The sequence below is a fragment of the Amia ocellicauda genome, chromosome 4, assembly GCF_036373705.1.
Source record: "Amia ocellicauda isolate fAmiCal2 chromosome 4, fAmiCal2.hap1, whole genome shotgun sequence".
NCBI classification, from domain to species: Eukaryota; Metazoa; Chordata; class Actinopteri; order Amiiformes; family Amiidae; genus Amia; species Amia ocellicauda.
In genome coordinates this window covers 8702245-8716855 of record NC_089853.1, presented here as the reverse complement: position 1 = coordinate 8716855, position 14611 = coordinate 8702245, and the positions used below count along the sequence as shown (strand labels likewise).

Here is a 14611-nt window from a genome sequence, read left to right as displayed (position 1 = left end):
ACATTCTATGGTAAAATTAAAGGACTTGATTTGGAAAAAATCTACAGAAGGGTACATCTTAGTTTAGTGTCAGATGGGCTTGAAAATTCCAGCTGCTTTCTCAAAGTTCTCACTGCAATTCATTAACCAATTCCTATAAATGCCAAAAAAAAATCTCTAAAGCAGTCTTCATCTTCTCAATCTTTTAGAGTCCTAGGGTGCCCATAGAAATGCAATTACCACCAGCAGATGAAAATCAAAAGTAGCATGACAAAAGATTTTGTAGTCTCGGTAGCAACTCTATTAATTGTGAATCCTTTATATGTAGAAGCTTTTCAAATTGAAGGCATTGAAGATGAAATCCTTAACTCTTTAATAGCTGTTTAAAATCATTACATTATTTTTGTCATTAAGTGTTTCAGCAAAATGGGCCAATAAATCTGAATACAGCAGTTTTAAGTAAATAGCAAACATTACACATAGCCAAAAGCCACAAACTTTAGAGGGACTATGGAGGGAAAACATTCACTCTAGGAATAACAATCAATGGTCTTCGTGTCTCGACAGGATTGACCAAGAATTAGCCAAGGGTTATTTTGCAGGAGTTTAAATAAATACATATAAGGGCTTATATTTGGCATACTACAGGTTAGAACTGATCAGTTTTCATTACATAAATAAATAAATACCTATTATGTGGTTCCTTTGCATTTTTCATAAAACACAGATCAGTATTTTAGTAGCATGTTACATTAAATGTAATTTCTAATGGAAATCACTCTCATGAATGTCGGCACCTCATCTTTAGCCAAAGCATGAACTGTGCATGCTCCACACGGCATTACAGTTGCTAATCATTAGTTCCAGTAGAAACCTTGGACTGGTTTTATTTTTTGGTTTTACTCAGAGTTAAACACTTTCATAGAATATGTGATTTTGAATATATACTTATAATCATTTCCTTAACAACTCAATTACATCTTACTAGGTCTTCTAGAATTCCTGGGATCTTCAGCCAGCAACATTGTAAATGACAGATTCAAATGAAACCCTATTGGGTGGGTTTTAAAACTCCAACAAGATTGCAAAGTGCATTGCATTTCCGTTATTATGTTAAATGAATCTGAACTTTGTAGCATTGCTCCGCCTTGTCCCATAAGTAACTTTTTTGACAAATAAAAAGAAGCGTCACCCTGAACATTTAAGAATCTTTAATTCACACTAGTAATAAAATTGCATTACATTTTCATAAAATAAATGTTCCAGTTTATATATACAGAAAAAACAGACTGTACAGACCCTCCCAGGAACAAAACCCAAAAGGGGAAACAAACATCACAAACATACAGGCAATACAGTGCTCGGCTAAGCAGGCACAACTGTACATCTAAACTTGTAACTGCTCAGTGTTGGGGATGGGGGAGGGGCAAAAAAGTATTACATTTACAATACAGTCCTTCGGGACCAATAAGGATTAAAAAGTATTGCAGGCAAGCAGACGGAGGCTCTTCACTTCGAGTGCAACAGAACATCCATCCAGTGTGGCTCAGCAGCCTGGGGCCCCAGCTATTGGACTTGGGTTTCGAAACTCCCATTGAGTTGGCCTTCCTCATAGTCCATCTGACAAAGAATCATGTTGTTCTTTAGGAAAAACTTGTCCCCAACGCAAAACCTGAAGGAAAAAAAAAAAAGTTTTGCGTCATTGAAAAAGACAAAACCATTCGAACAACATGCTAAGCAAAGTTTGGTTTTCAAACCAAAAGCACGGCATTGTTGTTAAAAAGGCAGCCATTTGCAGCAATTAAAGCCTGCCCACTTTTTGCAACTGCCATCTCTTACTGCTGGTTCGCAGTAATTGGTGTTCTGTATGCGGCGATTACACTCTCTTGGTTTGATTGCATTTTGCTTCAGAAGGTTTGGTGTGTGAAGTCCCTTATGATGTGAACATAAAGGTGCTTTTTTAAATACAATCCATTGTTGTATAGATTATAGTATTTCAAAGCGCGTAAACAAGAGGTCTGGCTTCTAACGAAACCAAGCTCTCACTCCCAGTCCTGGCACACTCATCACACTGGTTTCCTAGGAAACCAAGCCACAGGGCCAATGTTTCACATTCACATTTTGATGCCAGAATTTAAAATGTGTCTTTCTTGCTTTTTGTTCCAATCCAGTTGGAGAAAAAAAATACAAAGTACTAATTGCTTTATTACAGTATATAAGTAGAGTCCAGAAGTCATCCCTCCCCTGAACGAAGAGAAGGGCACAATTGATTAGGCCTATATATTTTAGCTTATCAATCAATATGGGTTAATCTATTTAAATTCTGGGATGAGGTGGCAGATCTGAGGAAATCAAAAAGTATCTTGTTTGTTGTGTGAAATTCGGCCATCGTAATTGCCTGAACAGTGTGAGCTGTTCTAGTACTCCCATTCCAAGGGCTGTTCAGCATAATTATGTGCAGATATACATTATGCCAGTAAAAGGTAATTCAGTCATACATCACTGGGAAGAGAACCCTTTGTGCTATCAAGCCCCACACATTACAGCGCCAGTTCTGACCTTCTCCATCCCCAGACTGCGAGCAGACATCTCGGGCCCAGCTCGAGGACAGAACCCACCCTTGTAATATGTAGAGATTCTAGATTTGAATTACTCGCCGAGATGGGGGAATGGGTATGCTGGGGTGTGCTGTGTACTTGGCGTAGTGGCAGTGTCACCAGGAATGCAGTGGAAAAGAAGCTATGATATAATGGGCTTCCCACAGCTACACCCTATGCGAGTCCCTGAGACAGTCTCATACATCCTGAGATTTGGACTTGGACATTTAGCCAAAATGCTCTCTTTTGTTTAGACGTTTAGTTAGTTCTTTCAGACTCTAGAGTACACAATTATTTTCGGTAGTTTCCCTCAGTACAGGGGTGTCATATAGGACAAATTCCGGACATTTGGAAAATATGCCATTATACATCGCCATGTGTTGCTTCAATGTCCTGTAATTTGTCTTTTCACTGTTCACATCCTGATGAGTTTACAAACCTGAAAGTCCAATGCAATCACTCTCTTGTTCAAAGCTGCAAGAGAAGCTCCTTCCTCCACCCAGCAGCTGTGAGAGTCTTCAGACAGCAGCCGGGAGGACACACCCTTGAGTGTAATGCAAACTGACATTTTGAAAGAGATTGCTTTGGGCTGATAATTTATAAGTTTCAAAACTTGTCAGGATGTGAGCCATGAAAAGAAAAATGATAGGCATGTAACTTAAAGAGCTGATGCAACACGTACTGATGTATAATGTTTGAATCCTGTTTGCTGTTGTGTGGAATTCGACTGAAAAAACAAAACAAAAACAACAAAAATGTTTGTTTCAGAAAACTGTATTCATTGTGGTCAATAATGAATCTCATTGATGGAAGTTTCATTAACTTTCTCTTAATTGCCAAAGAACCTTAATGATTTTACGTCTGCAAAGGGTTTGTTGCTTTATCTTGTCAAATTCCTGTATCTTTTACTTTCATTAAAAAAAAGGGTTTACTTCAAGCTGCAGTTTAGGAGCCACGCATTTAAATGAAACGTTCAAAAAGTTTGATCAGGCTCATTGTCATTCACTTGACAGCTGTATCAGTTTGTGAAATATGAACAAAAAGGAAAGACTTCTCCAAGCTCATTATCCTGGGATCGGCCACAGACAACGAAAAGCAAGGAGAAAAGTAATTTCAGGGTTAAAAAAACAAAAATAACTTGGATCATGTGCTGCTAAAAAAACAAACGTTGGGGAAAAGGGATTAAATTATAATATCTAATGAAAGATGGCATCAGCTGGAATATATGCAGTTTGACTACCAAACAACAAACTGGAAGAACATAATCATTTTATTTTTTAATATAAGCAGGCTAATGTTTGTGTAGGTAGCTGTTTCAGTATAGCATTATGGATTTCAAAGGTCATGTTGCACAGCTTGATGCGTTTCACCTTACCTCTGGTTACAAAGCTGACAGGCAAAACAGTCCAAATGGTAAACATTATCTCTGGCTCTCATCACCATTTCAAAGGCAGGGATCAATTTACTACAGGCTGCACAGTTCCCTGTAGTACCAAAGAGCCTGAAAAAAAAAAAAAGGAGGAAAAAAGTTAGGTAGCGACTTGTGCCTTAATAAAATTCCAAGAGTTTTTTTAAGAAAGAAATGTATCTTGGCACACATGATTTTTTTTGTTAATGAGGGTACAAACCTAGATGTTAATTCTTTGCTAATGATCTAATTAAAATTATCACATGGCTCTAATCCCCCTCTTCAAAGAGTTTCTCGTAGCACATTGAAAAAGAAAAGAAAACAGGTCTAAGGCAACCAATTGAACTGTTTAAAGTTTTTTTTTTTTCTTCTTCTTTCTTTAAACCAATGTAACTAATGAGACTTCGCTCCAACCAAATCCAGCTGGATTTTACACAAGAGGCTAAATTCTATAATGTAGTCAAAAGTTCAAAAGATTCCAGTATCAAGGATACCAGTTCTCTCCAAAGTAAAAAAGCTATGAAGGGAAATATAACCTTGGAGAGGTAACAAGATGTTCGGCAGCTCCAATCTATGGATAGAACACACACAGTGAATTTTTGGTCCTGTTTGTTTAAGCTTATTAGATAGGAGCCAAACGATCAAGGTCACAAACAGAATTAGAAGCACCGGTGCAAATCTCTTCCTTTTCTTCCAAGCAAGCGGAATTTAGCTAGCTTCCATTGGATCAGATTTACATTTTCATTTTCCAAGTGCCTGACCTTATGTTTAATTTGAAGATTTTGAAACACAGATATACTTCTACATATTCTAAGGATTGTAAAGTAAAAGAAAATATCCAATGTCACAACACAAGTTCAAGACACAGCAGAAAAGCTGTTTTGTGTGTGTGTAGTTCAATGCATTATTGATAACTTAGAACACAATGTTTGAATAGTTAGTTAACATTAAACCAACACATTAGCCTTTCCTCACAGCTTTCTTTGTCAATTAAAGAAATTTCCAACATACACTTTGCTTTTAATCAGCTAAAACGGCTGTGTTTTCAGAATTTTCACAATTCCTGCAGCAGGGATGAACTTCCACAAAATATACCCTTCGGCCCTAACATTTCACATCTAACATGATGTAAATGTTACGAAGCTAAAAACAAAAGATCTAAATCTTTACAAGGCTGTCACAATAGACAAATATTCACAATGTTACATCAGTTGTAAGTGTTTATAGAGTATGAAAAGTTTTAGAGGGGAAAAAACAGATACAAATCTAAGAACAATTAATGACCAACGTTTAAAATCTATGCATCACTGCACAAAACAAGTCAACACTGAATTTTATTTTAATACTTGAAACAAGAATGATTGACAACAAGACCTAACAAAATGTTTTACCATCCAAGAAACTGCAGTGCCTTTACATTCGCATCCTTCATTTAATTTTACAAAAATCACAGTTCATTGATCTATTTTATGAGTCTGCTACTTCAAAAACCCAGAGCAAGGTGTGATTGCAGCTGGATTTCAATTATCACTTTTACATGCAAGACTATATTACCGTCCAGATTGTAAGCAGTCTTCAAACAAAAAAGGGGTCCAGATTGTATGCTTTTTAACTCTTGCACTGCCACCAGCACAGACATACATCTCCGTATAATTAACAAACACACAATTAACAAAAAAAACCTAAAGATTCAGTGTGGCCAATAGAGATCCTTAACCCCTAGGTCTGTGTTTGATGACTCCAAATCTTCAGACTGTGCTGATTCAGCACTATTTTCCTCGTGTATATTTGTAAGTAGTGAATGTCCGCTGAAATATGTGATTGTGCTTTCTCAGTTGATGCCAGTGTTCTGAAACATAGATGAATGTAACCCAGATAAATATATACATGAGTGATAGGCTACATACGTTGCAATATTTGTTCAGCTAATGTGACTAATCCGTATGGCTTCTGTACCGACAATTAAACATTAAGAATTACTAAACCGGTGCTGAGCAAGATATTACATGTGTCCCGAAGTTGTACTATTGCAGATAACCGTGAGTAAGCTGGGCATACCCATTCAGAGATGTACAATCAACTATAAAATTGGCACTTATCTATAATTTTTATTTTCCATTTTAAGGGTCCCCAGTCGATCACAAATTAAGAGACAATTGTGAAGTTTGTGCAATGTCATCTTGCTTTATTTGTCCATGTAAAATAACAAATTTTCCTAAGTTTGGTGTTACGTCCTATAATTATGTGAAAGGGTTATTCTGAAGTGAAACAGGCTGTAATGCACACACCCTGCTCTCTGAATATTACAGCACGTGGCCTTCACCTGTAACTCTTTTACTGCAGCTGAAAAAAAACAATGCTGGGAAGAAAAACATGTAATGTCTATTTTACAAGATACTGCCATTCAACGTTTATATAACTGGCCATACTGTATCAAAATGTCATGAACTTTAGCTACGGTTGGTCAGATAAAGTGGTCTTAAACTCTTCTTTCATAGATTCTAATTCTGCAAGCTATTACTTGCTGTTGAAATTGCAAGAACAAAATATGCATTGCTGTCCCATGTATACATTTTTTTCACTTGAGGATAGTTGAAATGTTCCAGAAAAATGTCACATTTGAGTAGCACTACTTTCAAGGTTTGGATCAATGCCTTTAGAATTTCTCATTTCAGTCCTGTAGAAAGGAAAACCAAACACACAGCATCTCTCATTCTTCATCAACATTGTCAATTGTATTGGAACATCAGCTTTTCTGAGAGCTCGAATAAACGCCAGTTTGGGATTTGAGTCTTAAGAACAACATTGAGATCAGGGAGCTTATGTATCTTTTTAGTGTACTATGATCGTAATTCAAAACCTTGTGTGGGTTTTAATATACACCAGCTTTCATCCGAGACTCTACATTTTAATTGATAGTAAATTGAATGGCAATTACAAGGTTGATGCTTGTGAATGGGAAGGTCAAGTGCACTCCAAGGAAGACAAACAATACAAAAATGCACTAAGTAAGCATTTGTACATTTAGACCTAAAAAGGTGTGATCAATAAAGAAATCGGGCTTCACTTTCTAAGCCAACTTAATATCTATGGCTCTCCAAGTATCATGTCTGAGCTATTGTAATAGGACTTGTTTGTTTCACAAGTGGATCTCTTTTGGGAAACACTTATTTGTCGGTCCTCCTTCTCTGAAATGTACAATGTTTTACTAAAGTAAACACTTAATATACATATTACATTAACACAAAAAACGGTTTTACAAAGAGAACTGGATACTTTTACTGGAAGCATTTACATTTCTCCAAAATAAAACAATGGAATTATTACAGAATTGTATTGATCTATTTTTTTATTTTTCAAAGGCCATGTGCCGTAACTCTGTGACTTACACCCACAGTTTGTTGAAGAGTCCATAAGCAAGAATTAGACTGGGTAACTGATCCATTTAGGAAACAAATGTGGTCTACACATCTTCACAAGTGGACAATCCACTTAACCTTATAACTAGAGAGAATTTGATCATTCAGAAGTTCTGTGATTGAGAGAATTTCACAAATTATATGATATAAATGTTCCCAATTCCATATCTAATGCAACAGAATGTGCTTATTAGAAACATATTGCAGTATGATTTCCCTGTCTCTTCATATCAAGACTGTGTATTCAATGTGAAATCCATTGCTACTATAGTAAATACATCAAAATTCACTCATTGTAGTTTACAAATTAAAAACAACTCAGGAATCACAAGCACTGGAAGATTCACCAATGTAGATTACAGTTCCACTGGACTGAAGCTCTTTTTTTCAGACCCAAAACTACAGAGGGTAGTCTGCTTTTTCATGTCAGAGATTAAAGGTTTGGTCATTACAAAATCCTTCAAGTTAGATCCAAAACAGGAAGTTATCCTCAATTGTCCAGAGTTGAATTGGAGTAAAATATGTAGACATGCAGTAGTCATTGTTTCATTTAAACAAAATAAAAGGCCACCCTAAAGCAATTTACATTCTAAAAAAATACATAATACCACCCCCCCTCGGCCTCCCACCTCCTTTCTCCCACTGCTAAACTAATTCTATAAAAGGGAAAGTGTGGATTAGCTGAGACAGATGTTCTAAACTGTTTGAACAAACAGCCCATGCAACTTCAGAAAGTCTCCTAATGCTTCCATCACCTGCGTGTCTTTGTTAATGTGTCTTTGTGAACTAGCTCCAGTGTTTCATGTTAAAGACCTGCATTTCCATCTCTTTGAGGATTATTTCCCTTTCTGTGTATACAGGTTTGTCAAATTAAATGTACAGCAGATGAATTGAAAGATTTTTTTGACCTCTTTTTAGGCATTAATTTGTCTGTTTTTGAAGATATACAGTACATACACTGCATTTTAAACTAATGCCTTTGAAAAACTATTTTCTTGAAATTATGCTAAAGAAAAAGCAGGAAACTGAGCTAGCCATTTTTGTACCTTAGGGGACAGATGTAAAGTGCTTTAATAACACCAAATAAATACCGTAAATATCACACATTAAAATTGTACCATTAACTTCATATTGTCTATATACTATATTCTGTTTTAGCTAGAAATTTGGGCATTTTCAGTGGGTGAAAAAACAAAACGGAAAACGGTACCAGTTTCAATTAAAAACTCAGAGCAGTGATAAGTGGATGGATAATCTGTTTCATCTTAATATATTTAATAACTACAAGATAAAACAATTTCAAACCCTCAGTGCTGGCAATCAAAAGCGTGACAGGTTAGTCAGCCTTGTACCACTAGGTCACAGAATCCTCAGCCTGGAAATATGAAACAACTAATTAATCTATTGTGCTCCACTGTAATGAAAGAGTTGCAAAACTACTAATAAACACAGCTTTTCAGTAAATGAATTGAATGTCAAGTGGATTTAGAAACTTCAGCATGATGTTTAGGCAACATATCTAGTCCACGGCAAACGTGCATTATGTACCCATGTTCCTGAAGGACAAACACACAAGGAGGTGCTTCACAGAGCCTCTCATAATTAATGTGCACATGGCACTTTTCCAAAAAAAAGGAAGGGGGGTGGGGGGGAGAGTGTGTGATCCACTTGCCTGAATTTAATGAACTGCCACAATATAGAGTTATTTTACACAAGGCTTCAACTTCATTACTGAGGTGAGGAGACTTCTATGCTCTGTGTGTTGGGGGGTGCAGGTATGTGTGTGTGTGGGTTGGGGAGGGGGGACATGTTCAATGTTCACAATGAACCCGTACATGTATTGCATTTCTGTCAAAGCTGTGCATACTGAAGAGACCAACGAGATGTCTACACACCATATGCTCAAACTGAGTAACTGGTATTAGAAAAGAGCAAGTCAAAAACTAAAGTTGTATTAATAAGTATAAATGTATACATGTTATATTACAGAGAACAATGGTTTGGTTAGATATTAGAATGTATATGCCATTGTCAAGATTAAGTAGATTCTCTCTAAAAAGTAGTAACAGATGTTATTGGGGTGGGGGGGCATGCAAGTTACTTGGAGCATGAAACAGCTTCTTTTGGGTGCAAATTCAAATGTATATCAAATCAATCTTTACATTGTTTATCTTAGTTTTACCCAAAACAACACTAGTTTCAATAAAATAAGCTTGCTATTAAATACATATGCAAATTTAACCTGAACATTTTTACACCATACTTGAAATAGGATTCTTAGGAAACCTTGCATTATTCCACCACAAATTAACTGAGCAGTTTAATGGAAAGTGTTAGTATACTATGTCCATTGTTAGGAAACAGAAAGCAGAATAGATTTTTAATTTTTTTATTTTATTGAAGGCAGTTGCACCGCCCACCCTCCACGAGGACTGATGGCTTTACTATTTTCTGCTGGGACTTGCCACTCGGCAAGCTGCAAGGCAAGCCTGACTTCAAACGCAATAAAAAGCCCCTAAAGCACTAAGTTTTAATTGTGTGACGAATATTTAAGATGTGGTCGTAACCCTTTTAAAGAGGAGGAAAATAAATAAAAATGAAGGCTCACTTTTTTCCAGATTAACACCCTTTTAGGTGCATCATATTTAATTGTGCCAAATGTAGTAATTGATGCTGTATAATTTTGTCTTCTCCCATCATTACATATATTTTTTATTATCTCATGCTGGCCATCTGTACCTTCTGAGGGCAACCCAAGTCTTGGTGAGCCTCCTCGACTGCATCTTAACAGCATTAACTTTCACCGAAATGTGATGGATGTTAATGTCTCCTCTTAACACCTCGTCATCCCAGTTAGTTTCTAAGTACTATGTGTGCTGCTAAATGGTCATTCTCGCATCCAAAGCTGTAAAACTAAATGGACAAGCGGAGAGGTTGAAGACAGTGGCGTCTGTCCATGGGGCCCCAGGGAACAGTCTTGAAGATAAATAGTAGGATCTCCGTAAGAAGCCCCGGGGAGCAAGACTTAACGCCCAGGAAATAATCATGTTTAATTTAGCAAGCAGATGGCCCCCCAAAAAAAAAAAAAGCTGGAGTCACTTGGGTTGACACCAAGCTGCCTTGAGTGCACTGTCAGCAGTAAGCTAGGTTACACTGCTTTACAGTCGCCAGTCTCTCTTAACATATATTAGCCTGTAAACCAGAAAGGGGGCCTTTAGACAACTAAAGTGCCAAACAGTGGAAGAGAAGGCTGTTCACGATATGCATCTACCCTGACAGCACTTTTAGTGGAATGTATGAGACAAATATTATATATATTAAAAAAGACTTGACATGAAAGTATATCTTGAACAGTTTGGTGTAATAACAGGACTAGTAAGAACACTTTGCAGCTGTTCTTCTGTTAGTGTTAGTGTAGTCACATCAATAAATTCAGTTACTGGCCTGCTTTAAAAAAGTCTTATTTATTTATTTTGTTTTTGTTTCCCAGAATTGTATTACATTATTTGTAATTTAAAACAGCATCTCCCTTTTTTCTAGTTCTTCCCATCTAATCGGTGAATAGTACGACTAAATGTCTGCATGGCCTGGGGACGGATGTGATCACAGTGTCAGACTGATGCTGAAAGGTCCTCGTACTGACACTCTTGAAACGGGCGGCATGAAAGCGACATTGTTACTCTAAACTGTGTGATTCAAACGTATTTCAGGCAGCCCTGTGAAGTTCTTACCTCAAGTAATCTCTGCGACAGAGGATCAGGTTTGCTTTTGTGTACAGGGTGGAGCCCACCTCTCCCAAGCGGCAGTCACAGCAGGCACATTTTAGACAGTCCTCGTGCCAGTATTTGTCCAGAGCCTTGAGCAAGTACCGGTCTTTAATCTTCCTGTTGCAGCCAGCACACCCCTTCTGTTTCCCTTTGGGCTGTACAGAGAGCATTGGTACACCTGTAATGATAAGGCACAAAATGGTCTTACATGATTTACTGCCCAAATAAACAAGTCAGTTTTCATGTACTCTGTTTTGATAAGGTTTCTGCGGTTTAAACTCACAAAGGAGCTTACAGGGTACAGTTTATATACACACACACACACACACTTTAAAAATGTATTTATTTTATTAGGGGACATGGACATGCAGTTTGTATCCCCCCCTCCCCCTGCCCCCACCAGTCATGTCTGAAGTATATTCCTGTTGATTCAAACTAGTCTAATTTTTTATTAACATCGTGGAACTCTTATCTACCCTCTAGCCTTAAATGAGGTCTGCTTTTTAGGCAAAACACACATCCACACGCAAACATACGCATCTCATCTCAGTACCCACCCCCACTACCCCCAACAGAGTCAGCATAGTTAAAGAGATCATTAGTTTGGCAATACAAATCTAAGGATTAGCTTCAGTCAACTACAGTTTCCATGAATAGTAATTTTTAAAGAAGCACTAGGCAGTAGCTACATTTTTGGACCAGCCACATTCCACTGAGTAACCTTTTACAGTGTCTCTTTAGTTTACAACCCGGGTTTGTTGTTGGAGAGGAGCTGCCTTGGATATCACCCAAATTAATAAACACATAAATAATCACAGTGAAGACTTAATTGCTAAAGTTTTCAGAGATACACGGAGGAGGCGCCTCCTGTAGCTCTTCCATCATTTCATCACCTACAGTGAACACACATTTCCACCACTCCTCCAGGTGGTATAGCTTGTGCTCGTGGACTGCTTTTTCTTTCCGTTTATAACACACATTCTCCATTTAGAGAGAAACCTTGATTTTGGGCTCCTTTAATCATTTGCTCATAGACTTGGATGTGTTTTGTGAGCTACTTGATCAAGGGTGCGTAAATCTCTGGATGAAATAATCCAATAGAAAATATGGGGTATGAACTGAGGAAAGAGGGGAAAAAAAAAAAAAGCAGGTCACAGCTTTATGGAGGAGGGGTAAAGTATGCTTCCTGAGGAGATGATGAACCTGTTAAAAAGCTACAGGTGGCACCTGCTCCTTCTCTGTGTTATCTGTGACGAAGGAAGACCCACAAAGTACCGATTGCTGGGGTACGAATACATCTGAACTTCAAGCGAAAATGTGTATGTTTGACGTGCTTTTCTTACATAGAATATTGATATACGTTATATGTTACGTTATACATAAATACACACACAAATAAATAGGTAAAAGTAGAAGCACAAAGAGTAGTTGTGAAAACAAAGTTAGATTCTGGAGTTTCTGCTCCAGCAAATTTGAACTGGAGAATTGAGGTGAATACAGATACTACAGAAATGTAATTCGCCAGTCAATTTACGCATTCATTTACATGCTTTTGGACATCCGTAAATTAAGACACTGTTACATTCGATCTCATTCAAATAAACCAAAATGAAATCTTCAATGATGCCTTCCAAATCTTCATCCCTGGTGTTTTCTAAATGTACACTGTAAAACCAGCGCCGAAGCCCACAAGTGCGTTGTGTTCAGACGTCAGAGAGATGTTATCTTTAAGTGCCTTTGAACATGCATGGCCTTTTATGCAATATGGGGCTTCCTCGCTTTACACTTAACTCTACTTATGCGACTGCAACGGTCAAGTGGAGTAACAAAACCCGCAAATTGCCCTGCTGTCACGCAGGCCCTACTTTAAGTGTGCCTTTTAGCCTCCTAAAGGACAAATAAAGTCCATTTAATAACTGCACTAAACACTAATAGTCTATCTGTGGTTGACATTTGTGTTTCGACTAAAAGCCACCCTCAGGCCACTGTTACTAACACTTACACACACCACTCTCCTACAGCAATAACAGGTCTGCTACAGATGAGAGCACAGGACAACAGCTCTTAAGACACTTTCTCACACACTGAGGTATTGATCCATCTAATAGAACAAACTATTGCTGGTGTTCTGTTCCCTGGTTTGAATACACAGGCTCTGTAAAACTGTTGTCCGAGAATTAGGAGATGCAGAATTGCTGGAAGCTGATGTATATGATGGTTTTCCATTCTTCAAAGCTAGAATCAGAAGACCTTGCTTGTCCAAAGCCAATAAGGCCTATAAGCCTATAAGGTTTCACTTGACTGTTCTGTAAAAAGCACAGCTCTGTTTAATTTTTAAGAAACCCATCTTATATCAGAAGTCTTCCCATATCGTTTTCACCTGCTGTTAAAACATTGGGTGAGTAGAGCAGTGTATCAAACACCATTACATTTTTAAGCTATTGTGTCCAGTGGGACTGGGTTTGTATTTTGAATCGTGAGCTCCAGAATCAGGTTAATTAAACTCAGGAAATGGTTATCCAAAGAAATAAATGGCAAACAAATAATTACAACAGAAACACAATGTGTATTGTGGATATGTGGATTTTCCAAACTTGAATATACAGTTTTGCCCAGTGTTTGGGAAGTAGTAGGCTAATGATTTACAATGATTAATGATAAACAGGCCATGTATTATCCAATATATATGTATTTTTGTATCTTGGCATGTCATTTTTCCCCTCAAAAAACCTCAAAGCAGTTTCTTGCACAGTACTTTGTTCTGCTCTCTATCAAAGCAGAAATTCCCCCCCCCCCTTTTTAAAGACTTTATTATATCCAGATTTGTTCAGCAACTTCTGACCATTCACACATCAGTAGTGCTATGAGCATGTGTGATATAATTAGTGTTTCCCCTTTTTTTAAAAAAAAAAGGGAGAAAAAAAGGGAAAAGCTTGTTAGTTAAATTTATAGCTTAGGTTTTAAAATGAATAAGAGCTCTGATGGCACTCAGGCATCAGATTTCTTTATCATAACTGAAAAAGGGAGGCTAATTGGTCTGGCACTGCTGATGTGAGCCATCAATTAGTGTTCTGCTTGCCCTAAGGCTCCCTTACCTCCTCACTCTCCAAAAAAAGGCTGCTTGAAGCAAGCGTATTAGGATCAGAAAACTTGCTATAAATACCAATGTTCAGTGTAAATGAAGCTAAAAAGCTTCAAATTGAAGCCACACTCGCTAAAGGCAGTCTATTCTACCTGCATTTCATGGCTTGTTAGAGGTTCTCTCTGCAGGTATGCCAACAGTGCTTGGCTGTCAGGATTGTACAAAACTAAAAACATGCTTAATGAGGGGAGAGAGAGAGAGAGTGAGAGAGTGTGTGTGTGTGTGTGTGTGTGTGTATGTGTATGGCGAGGGAATTGAGTCCCCCTTAGGGATCTCACCAAAATCTTTAATTTGCCATT

General features: G+C 37.6%; 1 protein-coding gene and 1 long non-coding RNA gene across 2 annotated transcripts in view; one reads left to right on the top strand and one right to left on the bottom strand.

Annotated features, from left to right (window-relative positions):
- Positions 1 to 14611, top strand: part of LOC136747743 (uncharacterized) — a 129392-nt gene that overhangs the window by 33036 nt on the left and 81745 nt on the right. The window lies entirely within an intron of this gene.
- Positions 1176 to 14611, bottom strand: part of lmo1 (LIM domain only 1) — a 28955-nt gene continuing 15519 nt past the window's right edge. Inside the window, exons 2-4 of the mRNA XM_066700882.1 lie at positions 11135 to 11348; positions 3952 to 4077; positions 1176 to 1651 (exon numbers count right to left, since the gene is read on the bottom strand). Coding sequence (XP_066556979.1) covers positions 1546 to 1651; positions 3952 to 4077; positions 11135 to 11348 — 446 coding nt within the window. The 3' untranslated portion in view covers positions 1176 to 1545. The remainder of the gene's footprint in view (positions 1652 to 3951; positions 4078 to 11134; positions 11349 to 14611) is intronic.